Raw genomic sequence first — 21,684 nt, 5'->3', positions numbered from 1 at the left:
TCTTAAAACAACGACATGCGACAAGCAGCTCGCAAGCAGCAAAAAGACAACAGATGATCCGACAGCATATCATTAGCATGTGTTCAGCCGCCGCTCCACTCCACCTACAACGCAAGCAGCATTATATGTCTTCCTAGAAAGAGATGTAACCACGCGTGGGGACGGAAATAAAGGACAAGTATTGTTTTTACAAAAGTTTTTAAAGTAAAAGTGAAAATAATATTTATGTAACAATTCCCATGAAAATAACAATCTCTTTAAATTATATATCCGGTAAACCAAACACGGGGGTTGGCGACTGAAGCGAGCGGGGGGCGGAGCCCCCTACTCTTTAAAAGAAAATTGTTTAAGTCTGTTTCTTCTATTTCTGTGTCCATAACAATGTTCAAATTAAACATTAAATTCAGTTACCTTGTGCTACTGAGCTTCTGTGGTAACAGCAACATTAACTTTTTTATTATCCCTTAGCATCAATTCTTCTATTTCATTTGCTCTCTCTTCCTGAAACTCCAACTTTTTAAAAGTGTATGGATGGGGGAATCGTAGGCGAGTTTTTAGAAAGAACCTATTTGGGTCTAGCGTTTCAATGAGCTGTCCCCAGATGTGTATTTTTTTTTTGAGAATCACATCAGGCCCTGCAAAACTAATATCAAATAAATACTCTTTAGAACAGATTTGCTACAAAAGACATTTTCCTCCCTGCACTTTGGTTATCCATCCACATCACATAAATCTGTGAACTAGGTCTGTTGGTGGCTTTACAATGGCTTGTACCTAATACCAGTAGGACTGACACCTGCCCAAAGTGCCCTTCAAGTAGATTGTGCAGCTTTGAATATGGATTGATAGCTTGGCTATGCATCAAAGTACAGTATGTAGCAGAACACTTAGGCCACCAATACAGCACCTAATTCAAATTTGTTAGGGAGTGATTAGGTGTGCTAATTATGTACTTTAACAAATAAATGGGATATTGGATGGTAACTTGCAAATACTGGAGTGCCTCAAGGAGAAGTCTGGAATTGGCTATGCTAACACATGGGTGAGACACAAAATTATAGTTTAGTATTAGCAAAACTATAGTCATTGAGCAATAGCTCACCAAACCAGATTCTCAAGATGCAACTGTAAAGTTGTCACAGAAATGTGTAGGACATTGTGTAAATTGAAGACAGAAAGGAAGTGGAAGAGCCAAAAATTGTTAGCATTTTATGAACAGAAAATAAAGGTCACTTCCTTAAGGGACAGAATAAAATTGAAGTACTTGCTTAGTCTCCAGTGAGGTCATTACACACAGTTTAATTTTTTCACTAGAAGGGGCCCCCCCGAAGTAATATGTAGTGGTTTTTGATCATCAGATAATAATAACCTGTTTTAAATTACATTCCACTGATTAATTAATTTGCTTGTGTTCATGAGCCTGCATTCAGTGTATCCATTCAAAATTAACTGACAATATTAAGCACTTAACCGCTATGGATGTGAGTACTTAGGATTGTTTTTGACATTTAAATTGTTTACTCCCAAACTGAATCTCCCACTGAAAAATTTAAATAGCACATTGAGCAGTCTCTTAAAATGTGCATGGACAAGGAAGAATGGGGTTCAGTAAAGAAAATACATTCAGCTATAATAATATTATTTTGTGTAAACATCTTGGGAAAATATTATAGAGTCATTATAGATCTAAATGAGGTGAAACAAGTAAGCAGGATGTGCACAGTATAATAAAGGGCATAAACCAGTCAAAATATATTAATTGCTTATAGCTGTCACCTGCACTAGCTGGTCTTTGTGGTAGCCCTGGAGATACAGTGTTCCTCTGAAGGGCAGACTGCTGTGGAGACAGAAGACGAGGATCTGATAATGAGGATGGTGCAAAGGATGTTGTCACCAGGGGTCCACCAGTAGTAAATTGTAGTGCATTTTGATTGGAGACAGGTACTGTCACTGGCATGGAGAAAGTTGGAGGCGGAACTGCAGACTGAAGAATATGGAGAAAAAAATAAATAAGAATAGGAAACATAAAACTTGCTATGTCAAACTGACATTAAATTGTCACGACAAAAATCTATATACTGTTAAGCCTTTCAGTGTACCAAATACTTACCTGGCTGATTAATTAATAAAGTTCTAAAAAACTTAAGTAAGTACACTATGAAATACTGTTACTTCAGACAGAAGCCAACATTTTACAACATAATCTCAGTTTTATTACAGTATTTGCAGTTCTTTTTAAAAATACATGGAGCAAGTATTACTACTCTCAGAGATGGTTAACATATTTAGTTAATGAGAATTACATGTTGATACTTGTGAGGTCCAATAATCCTTCTCAGCCACTCAGGTATAGTGACAAACAGTGTTGGGTGATGCTACCTCTGTGTGGTAACAAATCACAATCCAGACTCTTTCCATATGTAGCTCGTAGCTGGTGAAACGAGCTGCCCACCTTCAGTGTGTTTGAGAAGCATCTGAAGACTCCTGTTTGGTGAGTTTATGTCTAACTGATTTAAGATGATTTTAACCTAGGAATTGTAACTAGCTTTTTATTTTGTTCTGAGCTCTTATACTCTGACAATCAATTCTGTAACCTTGTCCAATTGTACTTATTCCCAAACAGTCTCCTAGACTGATGCTTACACAATTGTGTTGATCTCTTTTATAAGTTGCTTTTTTATAGTCTGTTAAGCAAATGAATGAAAATGTAAGACATTAGAAATCTTTCTGATAAACTAACATACACCGAAATGGAAATATGGAAGCAAGTTTTTCAAATGAAAATGACACATTATTTTTAATCTCTATCTAATCTTTGATATTTTGTCATTGTTTAACCCTCCAGCTAAAATTAAGCTTAACAGTTTTTTTGAACAATTACTTGTAAAATGAATTCTGTATCACTCACACAAAAAAAAAACATACTTGGGAATTACACATTGTGAAGGATAGCAGTGAGCTAAGGCACAGTGCAAGAGGTTTTTCTTTCAGTTCTGTAGCTGATATGGACCACAGCCTAGACAGAATGCTGAAAAGCCATCTGGAAGTTGCCAGGAACCTTCGCAGGATGTCAAGGAAATGCTTGGGAGTTAGTCTGGATCACTACCCAGGAGAAGCCTTAAAGGAGGAGGTGGTCACATCCTGAACAATGTGCTGAATGCTGTTGAAGACTAATCGAAGAGTCACATCTGCAGTACTCTTGGAAGCAGCAGGAAGCTACACCTATAACGACAGGGTGCCTGGCCCTTTAAGGGGATAACTGTGTACTTTCCAAGGGAATCTGAGCAATTCAGGAGTACCTCCTGGCTAGATGGTTAGTTCTACAGAAGTCTTCCAGGGTCTTGCTTTAAAAGGACCTCTGATCTCTCAGCCAGGTGAGCTTGGAGTCTGAAGCAGAGTAGAGGGAAGTGTTTGATGTGGAGGAGGATACTGCAGTGCTACAGATAAGATGTAGGGAAAGGTAGGAGCGTGCAAGAACTGTAGCATTCATTTTTGGTGTTTGTTGTTTCCACTTGTAATTAAACTTGTGAAATTCTTTTTTCTTCAATAAATCATTTTGCAACTAGATTTTTGCAGTGTCCAAGTGTCATTTTGGCTTTTCAGATTTAAGTACTGTATTTTTAAATAAATTATTTCCCTTTTAACATTCTTGTATTTGAAAAAAATTAAATCCAAAGTATTCTGAACATGTGGTTTTCAAGTTCTTGACAGTTTTGGCAGGTGGCCTCACTTCTTGGGGAACCACCAACAAAACATATGGAACATAATCAAGGCACTAATATATGGACATAATCAAAAGCAAAGAAACACATACAAAGTAATACAAACAAAAGAATAATAAAAAAAAAACAAAGAAAGCATAAAACAAAGATATGAATCCCAGCATAGGAAGGAGCCCTGGATGAAATACAACACCTTTAAATAAAAGTGGAAAACATTATTATTTTATTGTGGAAAATGAAAAAAAAATAATCAAAATACTGAACATCTTATACTCACTCCCCATGGCAGAATGAGGAGGTCGCCAGAGTAAAACTGAAGATTCTCCAGGTTAAAAGGAGTTAGTGGAGGCAGTCTGAATATATAGTTGGGCCACCCCCTCAGAACTTCTTTTAGTGGGAGAACCACACATGGTCAATTGGGCGAACACCAGGACATACCCAGAAGACATGTAATCTTTGAAGAAGGGGCCTGAGTTGCCTTGAAAGTTGCATATTGTAATCTTTTTAGTTAGCCAATAAAAGGTGTAATTTTGCCTGACGTCTCATTACTCTTCCTTGTAAAATAGTCATATTGTTTAGAATTATCCAAGTCTATCACTACTATTTATTTAAAAATGTATTATTTTTTGCTGGTAAAGTAAAATACACGTAATTTGCTCTTTCTTTAAATTTGACATAATGCATGTTTTGATTTTTTGTACCACTAACAATAAAACCTAAATCCTATTACATTGTCCATATGTTCTTCTCATAAAAAAGTATACATTTTCATTTATAAATGATGTAAAAAATTACACAGAAACGGAAAGTACAGGAGTATTAACAATAAATATTTAAATATTTTACCTGTATTAATCATTAACATAAGCAATCATTTATTCAAAAGCAGTTAGGCCTAAAAATCCACGCATACTTATTTGAATGGATAGAATAAAATAGAGCTACCTGCAAACTGCCAGTAACAAATACAAATAAAATAAACTACAACATTTTCAAAATTCTCACTGTAACTATCAAACACATGCACATGCTAACATCACACACAAACAAGAGGTCATACAGCCAGATTAAGTACAGCTCATTTCCTTGTTAATAACCCACTGGCATGGTAAGCTGTGCTGTTAAAGTGCTCAGATTTGTTTTGTTAAACACTTCATATACAGCACACCCTGAAATACATATCTTTGGTATACCCACAAGGGAGCAGCATTGTCTGGTTTAGTACTGAGTGGCTGAAACTTAGGAAAATGTAGCATACAATGTGTATTTCATCTACAAATTTTACTCTAACATAATTTATTTAGACTCTATCAGCTTATGCAAAGCTTGCAATGCAGGTATTCTCAAAACATTTTAATTATTTATTTAAATGTTGGCAACTATATACAAAATTTGTATAAAATAAGTATGAAAAGGAAAAAAGGCATTTCACAGACTACACAAACTCAGACTATGCAAACCCCGTACTAAAAGTATAAAGCATTTATGAAATGGATGGATGTATAAACTGATGATTCTAGTAATGACTCTTCATAAAGGATAATCAATCCCTTCATTAGAAATATGCTCTGCCAACCAGAGAAAATACATAACTTAAAATGTCTTTCTTTTCAATTATTCGATTTTGTAAATGTTTAACTGAAAGTTTTTGATTGTTCATAGATAAAGGTTGTTAATATACAGTACAGGCCAAAAGGTTGGACACACCTCCTCATTCAATGTGTTTTCTTTATTTTCATGACCATTTACATTGGTAGATTCTCACAGAAGGCATCAAAACTATTAATGAACACATGTGGAGTTATGTACTTAACAAAAAAAGGTGAAATAACTGAAAACATGTTTTATATTCTAGTTTCTTCAAAATAGCTCTGATTACTGCTTTGCACACTTTTGGCATTCTTTCGATGAGCTTCAACAGGTAGTCACCTGAAATGGTTTTCACTTCACAGGTGTGCCTTATCAGGGTTATTTAGTGGAATTTCTTGCTTTATCAATGGGGTTGAGACCAGCAGTTGTGTGCAGAAATCAGGTTAGTTGGACGATCATTTATTTTTCAACAGGACAATGACCCCAAACACACCTCCATGCTGTGTAAGGGCTATTTGACCAAGAAGGAGAGTGATGGAGTGCTGTAAATGGTCATGAAAATAAAGAAAACACATTGAATGAGGAGGTGTGTCCAAACTTTTGGCCTGTACTGTATTAATTCATGGGACTTTGAAAACATACACTATATAGCTAAATTCTTGTTACTAGCTACTTAACGTTTAATTACACCAACAGTTAAGAATGCTAAATAATTAAATAAATTTTTACATTTGACAATACATGACCTAGTCTGTTTTGAACATTGAACCGTTTGTGCATCTATTGTACTTTTTACCACAAAATTATGAGCTATCTTGTGTATGCTCTGTGAGACTGCATTCACTGCATGCAATGCCAAAAAGACTGAAATTGCTGTTAAGTAAAATTCATCTTTCACTCAAACAAGACTACCATCCAATTACACTACATTACTGATGCTGTTGCAGTGTTTGTAAAAATCATAATATATTATAAATTCTAATCAAATACAAGATTTACCAGCATTCTGATTTGCACATTTTTGAGGCATAATTACTTACAATTATCTTTAACATACTATTTTATTTACTACCCTAACAACAAAGCTGTATGCTACATTTGCCTAAGAGAGGGATGCTAGTTTGTTTTAAATTTATTTTTGTGCCGAGCTGGGAATGGGATTTTACTGCCAGGCATAGCTCCTGCAGGTACTCACAGCCAGTCTATAGCTTTGCATCATTTTATCAAACTCCTCATCAATTTTTTTATATTTCTCCTCAGTGCGTGGTGTGAGTGAGAAGGCTTCATCAATATCAGGGCTATCACAGTCTCGGTGCTCCTTCTTGTTCAAAGCCTGTTTTCATTCCATTAAAAATAATAAAAACAGAAAAAGAAATATACTATAAAAGACTGATCTATTTGGAAGGTTAAAATTTGTACTTACACCATATCTCTTGAATAAAATGTCTAGGTCTTCGCTGGCTTTGCAGTATTTGTCCTCATTCAGTGAGCTCTGGTCAATGGAGTCATCTCCGTCTGGTTCTGGGCTGTCACAACCATTAAAACCTTTCTTTCTTAAAGTCTGGAATTGAAGTCGGAAATTTACGCAATACTAACTTTGCTCTGGTTTTATTACTTTATTGCACAAGTGTATCAATGCCATTATTACATGATTTTAACCAATACCAACCTAAAATTTAAAAATCAGGTATATGTATATAGTCAATTCTAATAATATATAAACACTTTTAAAGTGTTATTTTTAATAAAAATAATGTCTAATTTATAAAACAACACATAACGTATTATTAAAACACTAATGTTCTTTATATAGGGTGGTCCAGATCTAATTATGCAATTTTCATTATGCTATAACTTATTAAGTTTATTACATAGAAAATCACCCAAAAAATCCCGGACTATCGAGAAGTGTGTGAACTGACGACATGAAGAATCGCCTTAGCACCGAACTGAAATCGTCCCTGCATAAATCAAAGTCATCCAAACGATCTGGATCTGCATAATTAGATCTGGAACACCCTGTAGATTTTCATACAGTTTGTTGGAATGCATGACAGAAGTTTTAAAAAATACTTTATTGTCTTGGAATCTGCTCTCTTAGAATGTCAACTTTGAAAACTTTTTATACTGATAAATTATCTAGAGAAAGTGGAACAAATTACAATTTTGTTTGTTTTATATGTGACACCTAAATTATGTACTCAATACGCAATGACTTAATATGTATAATATTGATTAAAAGCCTTCAGTGAAAAAGCTGAAAGCCATTTCAATGCTTCACTATCATGTTAAGAACAGAAACATCAATGAGCCATCTATTGAGTCCACTGTAAAAACTCCCAAGTGACATCAATTTACTACAATTACATTTACTTTTATAGGAGTACTTTATTCATTATTTTCCTTTTTCTATTATGTCACACATTTAATATTATTTCAGTATAATGTCAGTATAATGCTTTGCACCACTTCTGACTATTTGCTAGCAACAATTCTTCCGATTTTGAGGAGACGTTGAACAGTTCAAGCAAGTAGTTGCTGCAACCTCAGAAGAAATCCTAGGAGAAGACAAAGTAGTGCTAACAAACAAGCGGCTCTCATCAATATTAATCAAAGAGGCAGAAGAAGGTAAGCAGGAAACAGAAAACATTCCAACTATTTGTGTTGAGAGATAAAGAGACAGCATACATTTGAGGAAGAAAGGTAAATCCAGGAGGATGGCAAAGAGTTGAAAAGTCACACACGCAAAGCAAGACCAAGGAAGTCTACAAAGCTATTAGAGAACTGACAGGAATAAGATCCAGTAGGACAGAAGAAAGAAGCAAGGTTTTCATAGAATAAGATAAGGCACTAAAGACATGGAAGAAATACTTTCATGATCCAGCCATATAGACCAACGATTCCACACTGCAGAAATTATCTCCATCTGCCACTAATTCAGATACGCTTGACATCTTAAGAGCTGAGATGGAACATGCAGTCAACAAAGCCAAAAGAAACAAAGCACCAGGCTATGATTAACAACAGAGGAATTACTGACTGCTGGAGATTCAGGCATGCACATTATGACAGCATTGTTCAACAAAATCTGGAGGAAAGAAAAGGTTCCCAGAGACGGGAAGAAAGCAGTTATTGTTGCAGTGTTCAAGAAAAAAGACAAGCTAGATTGTAACAACTACAGAGGCATAAGCTTGCTGTCATACTGTGAAAAGATCTTTGAGTTAGTCTTGCCAAGGAGGACGCAGAAGTGAACTGATAAGATCATCTAAGAAGCTCAAGCTGGTTTTTGAGCTGGCAGAAGCACAGCAGATCAAATTTATAGTATCAGAAAACTTGGGGAGATGTACCTGGAACATGATAAAGATCTGTTTGTTTGTTATGTGGACTTCAAGAAGGCCTTTGAAATCAAGCGGAGGAAAGCTCTATGGCAAGTTATGAGATACTTTTGATTTGAGGATAAAATTGTAAGGCTATTGGAAGAGTTATATAACAGCACTGTTAGTGCATTTAGGATCAACGGTGAATTGTCTGAATGGTTCAGTACTCACACGGGACTTGGATGTGTTTTGTCACCAGTACTCTTTAATATACTCCTTGAAATGGTAATGTTTATGGCTTTGGAAGATAATTAGCTTGGGGTACTTGTATTGGGTTTCTCTCTAACCAACTTCAAATTCTCTCTCCTTGCAGACAGTGACAATGAACTGCAAGATACATTGTCTGATTTAAATAGTGTTAGCCGATGATTTGAATCAGGTAGACAAGGTTGTTATCTGGGAGGAGTCATCACAAGTGATGGTGAGTGCAAAGATGATATAGACAGGCGTGAAGGGCGGACATCAGGGGCTGTTCAAGCTCTAAATCCTATTTAAGATCCAGAAGAGAAGGCTGTCATACTACTTTGGACATATCGCATGTATGACAAGAAACAGAATTCCTCATATTCTGCAGTATGATCATTTTCATGGCAAAAGACCTGCAGGATGACCAAAGAAGTATTGGCTGGACAATGTCAGAGATAATTATAAAGTAGTGGAAGCTGAATGACTGCTATAGGAACAATGGGGAGTCGCTGTGGATAAGCTGTAGGAGCGTGTGCTTGCATCACAGTAGACAGGAAGGAAGGAATGAATGTCAAATATGGATATACTCTATTCATTCATAATCAAATATTCTTTATATCTGTAAAACCTTTCTGAAGACAAAGTGTCAACCTAGAAACAAGGAATAAAAGCATGGGAAATAGTTCACCTGTTCATTAGGGTAAATAATTCTCTTCCTTTTTCTAACTGGCCATACTTTAATTTACTGTATCCATCTTGAACATAAATGACTGTTGAATTTGCAGTTTGCATATATTTTTTTTATATTGCACTGTTCTTTAAAATACATAAACACATGCAGTTCTCAAAGTCCTTCTGCTGAAAACAGCATTATATAAAATAAAATATGAATAAATGAATATTGTCATTCAGGTCATTAATTATTACAGGACTAAACAATCTTGGCATGACAATATTGAAAAGGTGGCACATTGTAAAGATAAACATATATAAACCAATTTTTTACATGTAACTAAATTGTTGTGTTGAGGAACTGACAGAGATAAAAAATGACACTAAAAAGTTTTTCTACATACATTTAAATTAGAAAATACATACGCTCTAATTTAAACAAATGCTATTAAATAACAAGTTATTCCACTCAATATTTTCATATGAAAAAGTTTGGGAACCCCTCTCAGCCTGCATAATAACATACTCTACTGTCTTTCATTTTCTAGGAACATCTGAGTACTGGGTTGTTTTCCAAACAAAGATTTTTAGTGAAGCAGTATTTAGTTGTATGAAACTAAATCAAATGTGAAAAACTGGGTGTGCAAATATTTGGGTACCCTTGTAAATTTCCCGATTTGAATGCATGTAACTGCTCAATACTGATTACTTGCAACACCAAATTGGTTGGATTAGCCTTTTAAGCCTTGAACTTCATAAACAGGTGTGTCCAATCATGAGAAAAGGTATTTAAGGTGGTCAATTGCAAGTTGTGCTTCCCTTTGACTCTCCTCTGAAGAGTGACAGTATGGGATCCTCAAAATAACTCTCAAAAGATCTAAAAACAAAGATTGTTTAGTATCATGGTTTAGGGGAAGGCTTCAAAAAGCTATCTCCGAGGTTTAAACTGTCAGTTTCAACTGTAAGGAATGTAATCAGGAAATGGAAGGCCACAGGCACAGTTGCTGTTAAACCCAGGTCTGGCAGGCCAAGAAAAATACAAGTGTGTATACAGTTGTGCTTGAAAGTTTGTGAACCCTTTAGAATTTTTTATATTTCTGCATAAATATGACCTAAAACATCATCAGATTTTTACTCAAGTCCTAAAAGTAGATAAAGAGAAACCAGTTAAACAAATGAGACAAAAATATTATACTTGGTCATTTATTTATTAAGGAAAATGATCAAATATATTTCTGAGTGGCAAAAGTATGTGAACCTTTACTTTCAGTATCTGTTGTGACCACCCTTTGCAGCAATAACTGCAACTAAACGTTTCCGGTAACTTTTGATCATACCTGCACACCGGTTTGGAGGAATTTTAGCTCATTCCTCCGTACAGAACAGCTTCAACTCTGGGATAATGGTAGGTTTCCTCATATTAACAGTTCACTTAAGGTTCTTCCACAACATTTCGATTGGATTAAGGTCAGGACTTTGACTTGGCCATTCCAAAACATTAACCTCTTTAACCATTCTTTGGTAGAACGACTTGTGTGCTTAGGGTTGTTGTCCTGCTGCATGACCCACCTTCTCTTGAGATTCACTTCATGGACAGATGTACTGACATTTTCCTTTAGAATTCTCTGATATAATTCAGAATTCATTGTTCCATCAATGAAGGCAAGCCGTTCTGGCACAAATGCAGCAAAACCAGCCCAAACCATGATACTACCACCACCATGTTTCACAGATGGGATAAGGTTCTGATGCTGGAATGCAGTGTTTTCCTTTCTCCAAACATAACGCTTTTCATTCAAACCAAAAAGTTCTATTTTGGTCTCATCCGTCCACAAAACATTCTTCCAATAGCCTTCTGGTTTGTCCACGTGATCTTTAGCAAACTGCAGATGAGCAGCAATGTTTTTTTTTGCTTTCTTCTTGCAACCCTGCCATGCACACCATTGTTGTTCAGTGTTCTCCTGATGGTGGACTCATGAACATGAACATTAGCCAATGTGAGAGAGGCCTTTGGTGGCTTAGAAGTTACCCTGGAGTCCTTTGTGACCTCGCTGACTATTATACACCTTGCTCTTGGAGTCATCTGTGTTGGTCAACCACTCCTGGGGAGGGTAACAATGATCTTGAATTTCCTCCGTTTGTACACAATCTGTCTGACTGTAGATTGGTGGAGTCCAAACTCTTTAGAAACTCTTTTCCAGGCTGATGAGCATCAACAACTCTTTTTCTGAGGTCCTCAGAAATCTCCTTTGTTTGTGCCATGATACAATTCCACAAGCATGTATTGTGAAGAGCAGACTTTGATAGATCCCTGTTCTTTAAATAACACAGGGTGCCCATTCACAACTGATTGTCTTCCCATTGATTAAAAACACCTGACTGTAATTTCACCTTCAAACTAACTGCTAATCCTAGAGGCTCAAATACTTCTGCCACTCACAAATATGTAATATTCAATCATTTTCCTCAATAAATAAATGACCAAGCATAATATTTTTGTCTCATTTGTTTAACTGGTTTCTCTTTATCTACTTTTAGGACTTGAGTGAAAATCTGATGATGTTTTAAGTCATATTTATGCAGAAATATAGAAAATTCTAAAGGGTTCACAAACTTTCAAGCACAACTGTATGCACAGGGTTGTGAGAATGGTTACAGACAACCCAGTCATCACCTCCAAAGGCCTGCAAGAACATCTTGCTGCAGATGGTGTATCTGTACATCGTTCTACAATTCAGCGCAATTTGCACAAAGAACATCTGTATGGCAGATTGATGAGAAAGAAGCCCTTTCTATACTCATGCCACAAACAGAGTCACTTGTTGTATGCAAATGCTCATTTAGACAAGCCAGATTCATGTTGGAACAAAGTGCTTTGGACTGATAAGACAAAAATTGATTTATTTGGTCATAACAAAAAGTGCTTTACATGACGGAAGAAAAACACCGCACTCCAAGAAAAACACCTGCTACCTACTGTCAAATTTGGTGGAGGTTCCATCATGCTGTGGGGCTGTGTGGCTAGTTCAGGAACTGGGGCCCTTGTTAAAGTTGAGGGTCGGATGAATTCAAACCAGTATCAACAAATCCTTCAGGATAATGTTCAAGTATCAGTCACAAAGTTGAAATTACGCAGAGGCTGGATATTCCAACAAGACAATGACCCAAAACACAGTTCAAAATCTACAAAGGCATTCATGCAGAATGAGAAGTACAATGTTCTGGAATGGCCGTCATAGTCCCCTGACTTGAATATCATCGAAAATCTATGGGATGATTTGAAGCAGGCTGTTCATGCTCGGCAGTCATCAAATTTAACTGAACTGGAGAGATTTTGTATGGAAGAATGGTCAAAAATACCGCCATCCCGAATCCAGACACTCATCAAAGGCTATAGGAGGTGTCTAGAGGCTGTTATATTTGCAAAAAGAGGCTCAACTAAGTATTGATGTAATAAATATCTCTGTTGGTGTGCCCAAATTTACACACCTGTCTAATTTTGTTATGATGCATATTGCATATTTTCTGTTAATCCAAAAAACTTAATGCCACTGCTGAATAACTACTGTTTCTATAAGGCGTGTCATCTATTAAAAGGAAGTTGCTACTTTGAAAGCTCGGCCAATGATAAACAAAATCCAAAGAATTAAGAGGGGTTCCCAAACTTTTTCATATGACTGTATATGTCTGAGAAACATTTTAATAATACAGTAACTGAAAACAAGCAGGCTGACCTACGTCTAACCAAATAACTTTAGCCTCAAATTCCAAGTTCATATCCCGCTTTGACAACAAAAAAAAGTTACTGGTCTACACTGTGATCTTTGGAATATGTTAGTATTAGAAAATATTATTTTTGTTAAGAATATTGCTATGCTTACAACAGATGACTGTAGCAATGTGAACAACTTCTTAACTAGTACACCTGCATATTCTTACATACTGTTTAACTCCAAAGTCACCTGAGTTTAAAAATGCCTAATTTAACATGAGAAATAATGATTTAATAAAATTTCCAAAAGAGTTTGTAGAAAGTCTGAATTTTGATCTAGTTGCTAAAAATCATGATGCGGCAATATTCTGTAATACTGAAAAAGATATCCAAAATTACTGGGCTACCACTGATAAAGATAATATTCAAGGCTGAAAGAACTCCTTTTAGTAGAAACAGACAGAAGACAAGAAACAACAATGGACATAGGACTTGTCTCCACTGCTCTATATGAAAAACATATTATGAATATAAATGATGAGTTAAATGTAACAAAGCCTTGATGAAATTTTATACCTACAGAATTATTTATATATGTTGATGGTGGAACACAGTGTTTCCATGTTATAAAAAATACATTAACACTTTTGCACATCTTGGGCTTATAATTTAAGGAGACTTTAAAGATATTTCCTCTGGGTTTCATACAGTAATACAGATTCTTACAGCAAGATGATACGCTAAGAGGACAGATACTCAGAGTTGACCAACTTAAGATGTGGCTTGACTAAATATAGTTTACCTTTTAGATGCACCCTAAAGGTGATAAATACTGAACTGCATTAATGAGAAAAGGCACTAAGCCATGATCTTAGATTCTGATAAACTCAAACCAAATGGCACTCAACCCATCCTCACTGATGTTAAAATTATGCTGCTGTGGCATTTATTCAGTACATTTTCACAAGCAATTTTTCTCAATGTGGGTTACACATTACAAAACATTAGCACATTTTAACTTCAAAATATACTTGCAAGAACATTAAACCTAATAAAAAATTCTTAAGCTAGGATATACAGTTAAACAATTGATTCGTGTTAACAAACACCACTCTAAGTCATGTGAAAAACAGGCCTACCTCAATGATGTCAGCATTAGTTCTACTCTCATGTGGCTCATTATACTCTGTATATTTCAGGAGTACTTTGTCCATATCTGTGCTGGCATACTGAAAGAGTTTATTTGAATGGTTGAAGATGATGAGAGCAATTTCGCAGTCACATAATACACTCAATTCATATGCTTTCTTCATCAAGCCAAATTTCCGCTTTGTAAATGTCACCTTAACACAAAAATTTAAAAGAAAGGAAGAGACAAAAGAGAATAAGTTGTGGTATGAATCACAGCAAAACTTTATGAAATACATTTAAATTATTTTCTCTTATGCATGAGCCATCAAATTTTCTAACAAATAAAGATCCAGTACTAAATAAGAATACAGATTTTTTAATTACTATAAAAATTAGGTAAAGTAACTGGTAGTACTCTGTATAATTGTGTAATGGTAGAGTGTTGTACCATGTTAGCCATAGATTGATACAGGAAAGGGTAGGGTGAAATTGCCTGATGAAGGGGCCTTAGCTGCCTCGAAAGCTTGCATTTGTAATCTATTTAGTTAGCCAATGAAAGGTGTCATTTCACCCTAATTTCTCCTATATTAATTGTGTAATGGAAAATGAATGTGTACAGTACAATAACATAACATTCTCATACCCACTTAATCAAATTCTAGTTACAGGGGCCAGAGTTTATTTCAATGACAAGGTAGTAAGAAACCTTGTACAGAGCACCATTACACAACCTGCTCATACACAGGCCCACAAAGAGGCAATTTGATGGAAAATTGCCAGGATCCTTGATTAATGTATCTTTTAGAAGAATCCTCAGATTAACTGTGAAAATGTGCAAACTTCACACAGACAACAAACTGGAGTCACGATGTCCGGAACCTAAGATGCTGGATCTGTGAGGAACTACTGTTCTGTCTAACATCAACTCTCAATCAATTCCTAGTTGCACTCGTAAAGTTTAATGTACATCTTGTACATATAAAACATTCTCTGGAAAAATAACAGGAAAAAGAAAATGTGATAATAACCATTTTAACAAGCAACTACATTACAAACTGACAGTCCTAAACAATGCTGTCTAACTGTCCTAATCTGGTAAACATCTAAGATTACTAAATACATAAATATTGTACAAATAAAGCCAGTGACATTAACTCATTATTAAACAATGCAAAGTGGATAAAATTTGGGGGATAAGAGACATGCTTCATATTGGCCAATTATTTCATATCCATACCAAGTTACAAAGCAATTTAATAAAGCTCCTAACAAAACAGGTTGTTTTTAAAGTTAGTTCCACATGAGAACAACCATTGTGCTTTATCCGTAGAATGATCCTGTCGCAAAACAGAAACTCCACAATATTTTTCTGTCCAGAAGACTAAGTCAAGAGTTTTGGGAAGAATCCTGCCCATACATGCTGTTTTACAGAGTCATCTTTGAGAGAACTGCTGTGTACCAACAACATATTATGTCATTATGAAACATGTAAGCTATAGCTTTATGTAAGAGTTAATTTTAAATATCAGTTATTTGTCTCTAAATGGAATAATGTGTGTAAGCTAATGGTTACCTTATATAGCACTTTTTATACTGAAAATTGCTGTAAACAGCTCAGTATATAAAGAGAAAATGATGATCCTAAATTGTGACATTTTACTGAAACCTGATCAAAATTAAATGAGTACTAATATCTCTGTCAGTGGTATTCTAAGATTTCTGACAGGTATAATAAAAAAAATCAACAGCACTGTAAGAGAAGAGAAAGCCCTGACTTCAATTCAATAACAGATAGTGAAATAGTGAGGGGCACTATACAAGAATAAACTGAACCGAATAGACCAAACAAGCAATCAATCTTAAATTTAAATAGAAACTTTCATACAATGTTTACTGCAACCTGCATTATAAATCTATGGGTCATCATTGAAAGTCTCTGTTTCTGAAACAATATGCATTTAAACGCATGAAATTTTCCAATGAAAAGAGATAAAATGAGTTTTTTGCTAAAATGAGGATGAGATAAAAATTGCAATAAGTCATTTTCACATTATGCAACTTCTAGTCATTGGGCACATCAGATTTTCTGACTGCTGTTGATAATCTCATCACGAAACCATGTTGACATACACGGCTGAAAATCGCTGGACATGCCACATTTACCAATTGTGAGCTGAACTCCTAGCATAGTCGTGTACTCCCTTTATTTCACAGCCAATTAACAAATGGCCTGCTGGAGACAGTACTGTACAAAAGATTAACAGGTACAGAGAATTAAGCCGCACTCTCTGCCCTTTCTCCTTTTTTCCAATCTGTCGTGATACATAAAACACAAGACATAAGACAGACGAGCTTCTCTTCTATTTGAAACATCCACATTGTTTAATTCCTTGTTGCTGCATTACATGCATTGTACTTCCAGATGAGGATTCATTGGTTGTTGGCACTCATTCACACAGAGCCCACCCCTATGACTAAAGACAACTGTTGGAGCCAATGGCGGAGTAGTTGGACTGAGTCACTGGACATGTTACATTATGTGACTGGAGTCAAAAAAGCATGTCATCAAGGGCTCAGCCTTGAAGACTGAAAACATACAAACGTAAACAGAACTTAAAACAATCTGCATTTGACTTAACAGTGATGAGCCAGAACAGAACATATTTCTGTAACATAAGTAGTTTAGCAGCTATAATTTGGTTAACACTTCCAGCCTTTTAAATACTGAAAATCAAACATTGCCAAATATGGCACTATGTACAAATCTGTCTACCATATACTATACAGCTTAACACTGAAGAGTACACCAGGCTCTCTGTATTTTTGATACATTTTATAAGTACTGAAAGAGCCCTGAATGCATCTGTATGAAAACCCACTTGGTAACAGCAACTTTGTTTATCACACTTGTTTTTTGATTAAGTTTTACCATCAACATGCCTAATTATTTATTTTAATTCTAAAACACAACTATGTTATGCATACTGATCACAATCACATAGAGCCAGTGGAGGGGAATGAAGATAGAGCCAGTGGAGGGGAATGAACCAGTGGTTTTTTAGTTTAAAGTCTCAACACACCTTACCCAGTCAGTCAAACTGGCAAATAATTAATATGTTTCTGGACACAACGTCAGTTCAAGATAGAAGATAAAACCTTGTTGAAATTGTCCACATGAGAATGATGGTCTTATATCATCTTCGCTTTTTTTCACACTTCATTGCTAGAGCACTAAGACTGTCACGTTAATGCAATTCTGCATGACTGAAGACAGCTTGTTTTGATTCTCTACTGCAACAAGTCTAATTATTTCACGGTTGTTGCTATGAGCAACTAACTGCCATGTTTCTCCTTGCTGCATGCTAAAAGTATAATTTGCAAACAGGAGAACCAAATTAACACTGAATATAGTCAATGTATAGTGAATATAATTAAAATTCCTTTATTATGATAAAATGTAGACAATTAAACAACTGAAATAATTAACATTTCTCTGAACTAAAGCAGAACTGTAGCAAATCAATATTTTAATATTTTAACTTTTTAAAATATATGCAAAATGGAGACAAACCTTTAGATCCCGTACGCAAAGAGAGCACTAAAGATAGTACGGGTTAAGCTTCTGGTCAGACTTAAAGGGTAAACTTAAATAATTTAGCCAAATGATTTTAATAAATATTTATCTAAGAAATCAGCTATAGTATAATTATCTTTTTCCACTGTGTTCCTGTGGAAACCTTTGAGGATGCATTGGTTTAGAAAGACTTACTGATTTGCTTGGAGATGAATTCCAAAAAGTTTTCAGAAGCTACTGACAGTGGATTAAGAGGTCAGTGCTGATATACTACATCTGTTGCTACAAGTGGGATTGTTTTATGCATTAAAATTCCCCCACCTCTGATTTTCTTCTTATTGCTGGAATGAAAGATTTGCCAATTGAGTCTCTCTTCAGTCGAATGTAGTCCTTACTTTTAGGCACATCTCCTGTAAAAATTCTATGTTGCCCATTAAGCCTGTGAGATGCAAGCATACTTTTTATCTCTTTAGGTTTTGACTGAGACCTTTAACATTTCAGTTTACAAAGTTCAATGACTGATCAGAGATACACTACCTCAGGACATTAGGGGATAGTTTATTATCTTAAGTAAATGCTTAAGTTATTTCAGATTTATCACTAATTTCATATTTTTATTGCTGGGTATTATAATAGAAAATAAAAGAAAAATAATAGTATTAACAAAGACATTGCTGGCATTCTTCTTTGTATTTCACAGATTTTCATTGGGTTGGGACATTCTATTTTTTTGGGCAGTTCTTTTAATTCTCATGTTTTTTCTGTTATCACAAAGCACACTGCATTCAGATTTGACAGCTGACATCATTTGTTGTACTTCCTCAATGCATATGCTGAGCATGTGTTTTACATTTTCCAGGTGAGCCCCAAATAATTATACTTAGATTTTATTCCCAAATTTGCTAATTCTTCCTTTGTCCATTTTGCTAGATTTTCTTTCAACTTTACAACAAAATTAATGATCCTAATCCTTCATATTTTGGCTTATATTCTTCATATCCTGGTTCAGTTTGTCTGTTCTACCATGTATTCCTCCAGCTCCTAACTTGCACTAACCGGTGTGATCATATCACCCCCATATTGCAAACACTGCACTGGCTCCCAGTGTTTTATAGAATATATTTTAAAGTTTTGGTACTTACTTTCAGAGATTTGCATGGACAAGCTCCTGAGTACCTAACCAGCCTTCACCAACTCCATACAGCTGTTCGGACTTTCAGATCTGGGCAACAGGGCCTTCTCGTTGTCCCACAAACTCGGCTAAAAACCAGTGGGGATCGTGCCTTTCAGTCTGTGGCACCAAGACTATGGAATAGCCTGCCTTGTGGTCTGTGTGGAGTTGAGTCTGTCGATTCTTTTAAAAAACAACTAAAAACATTTCTTTTTAAACAAGCTTTAAATCAGTGCTGAATAGTTCCAGTTTGTTTATTTATTGTTTTTGTTTATGTATTGTTTTAACTGTTTGTATTTGTACTGTATTTGCTGTTCAGCGCTCTGTGACCTTTTGTCTGTGAAGGGCACTATATAAATAAACTACTACTACTACTACTATTATATCCATCCTGAGTTGGATAATCAGTAATTCAGGTGAGGGGTTTCATTCATTCAATCTTCAATGGTGTTTAGACAGTGTTATAAAACCAGTTGATGACTAATGCTGTAGAAAAACAGAGGGTGCTTAAGATGATTGCTGATGAAGGCAAAGTCTTCTTGTTGTTTAATTTGTCAATTGGAAGCAGCTAAATTTCACTGGAAGCCTCATTCCCAACATTCACTGAATGCCAGACTGGATGCAACATCGGGAGTGGCAGGCTGTACTGTGAAATTGATGCTGGGTTAGACTTTGTGGGATCTTTAAGTATTTTTCCTTATTCTTTGAGTTCTTTCTCTTCTTTTTGTCTGTTTTTCATGTTTTTAGTGTACTCTGGGCAATTCCACACCGATTATTAAAATACAGTATATCTGAAGTAGTAAAACAAACAAACAAAAAAAAAAAAGAAATAGACATCACCACCAATACAACACTGACCTGGATATTCATCTCAGAAAACAAACTAGACCATCTCTAGCAGGAGTGTATATTTATGTTGGGTATGTGAATCATACCCTTTCTGAGCCTTGATGTTTTAATAAGTTTGCTTTATTTTTTTACCTGTCTTCACTATTGTACTTTCTGCCTATATTTGTCTATTCCATGTATCAGATATCTTGTCTGATTTATTTCATAATGTTTCTGCATTCGATTTGTTTTTACAGATATTTCCTATTTCTACTGCTGATAAAAACAACACACCTCAAATTAGCTGTTAATCAACAATGTAAAGGCTTTTTTGAGGTCTTCACTATCACAACCACACTGCAGATGAAGTTCAGAAGGCCAGGAAGAAGACAGCACACACTGCAAACATGAGGTGGGGCACATACTACAACCTATTATGTGTTACTAAAATTGTTCATCTGCAAAGAGGTAAGAACTGAGACCCAAAAGGGTTACATTTAGGGCTGGGAATTGATTAAAAAAATTAGCTAATTAATCTTGATTACTCATAACATATAATTATAAAATTAATACATAAATCATGAAGTAAATACACAATGAATCACAAAATTAATGTAGAATCAAGAATCAATTTAAAAAAAATAAATGTCATAGTTTAAACTTGAACAATGACCTTAAACTTGAACTTTTAATATAATGCTCTTTTAGCAAGTACAACCTGCTAAAAGGCAAGTTGAAAACAAGGCAATAAGAAAATACATTAAAACTTGTGTTAAAACTCCAAAAATACTGTCCTCAATTGTTCATCACCATCAGCTTATGAAAATTAGACTCTACACAAGTGCTGTATCCTTGAACGACAGTCTATAAGCTGCTTTTTTTGATGCCCAATGTTCAGCTTGGACAGTTTAGCACATCCAAGAGATTAAATGCTTCTGTGGTTGGTAGAATTGTGGTGTGTCTTAGAATTTTCTGGGTTACAAAAATGTGCCACCACAGAAAAACGGTTGTAAAAACACTGCTCTTACCTACACCTTTGCTCCTCGCGCGCTAAAAAAGATTTCTGTAGCTGTTATCACACTTAAACAATAACAGTGCATTACTTGGATGGTTGTGTTGAGTTCTTTGCAAAAATGACAAAAATTACTAAAGATACTGCAGGCTGGAATAATGGGTAGGGATAATTCATTACATCTCTATTTCATAGAATTTTGTCATTATATCAGGGCAGTCAGCACCATAAGCTAGCTGGCAGACCAGCGAGTTAAACAGAGAGAAGCTAGAGATTCATTTTGGTTTTAGTGCCACTCAAATATAACTTATTTAGCACTTATGTGATATGACATTGAATCAATCTTCTTACAGAAACATGAAATTAAAATTAAAAAAAACAAAACACACCTTTCATCTTTGCAAGTTTTCTCTAGCATTGCACCACTACTGCCATATCCCCCCTTTCCTCCCAGTTCCCTGCACTTATGTCAGTATGTATAAATCAATAAAATGAACACCAGTGGTAGGTATTGGCATGTGGCGGATCGTTGTGAACGGCATAATACAAAATTTTAAATCTTTAGTTTTTAAAGGTAGTACATAAATATGGTATTGGATGTGTGTGTAATTATTCAGGTACATATTTAATTTCTTTGTATTATTGTTTCATAAAGTTAACAAAAAAATAATTATCTTATAAATTTATCTTATAAAACTGTATACAAAAA

At 35.3% G+C, this 21,684-nt stretch overlaps 1 protein-coding gene across 7 annotated transcripts in view; it reads right to left on the bottom strand.

The window, feature by feature from the left end:
• Nucleotides 1–21,684, bottom strand: part of mef2d (myocyte enhancer factor 2d) — a 254,463-nt gene that overhangs the window by 42,617 nt on the left and 190,162 nt on the right. For 5 of the 7 annotated variants that reach the window (XM_039751074.1, XM_039751115.1, XM_039751085.1 and 2 more), the window contains 3 exons: nt 14,399–14,602; nt 6,736–6,873; nt 1,777–1,984 (listed from right to left, as the gene is read on the bottom strand). In XM_039751074.1, the coding sequence (XP_039607008.1) occupies nt 1,777–1,984; nt 6,736–6,873; nt 14,399–14,602 (550 nt within the window). Of the gene's footprint in view, nt 1–1,776; nt 1,985–6,507; nt 6,646–6,735; nt 6,874–14,398; nt 14,603–21,684 lie in introns of all 7 variants that reach the window. The other 2 variants (XM_039751104.1, XM_039751129.1) reach the window with 1 other exon arrangement.

Source organism: Polypterus senegalus, chromosome 1, assembly GCF_016835505.1.
Source record: "Polypterus senegalus isolate Bchr_013 chromosome 1, ASM1683550v1, whole genome shotgun sequence".
Taxonomy (NCBI): Eukaryota; Metazoa; Chordata; class Cladistia; order Polypteriformes; family Polypteridae; genus Polypterus; species Polypterus senegalus.
Note: the sequence above shows the minus strand (reverse complement) of the source record. Positions and strands in the feature narration are given on the sequence as shown.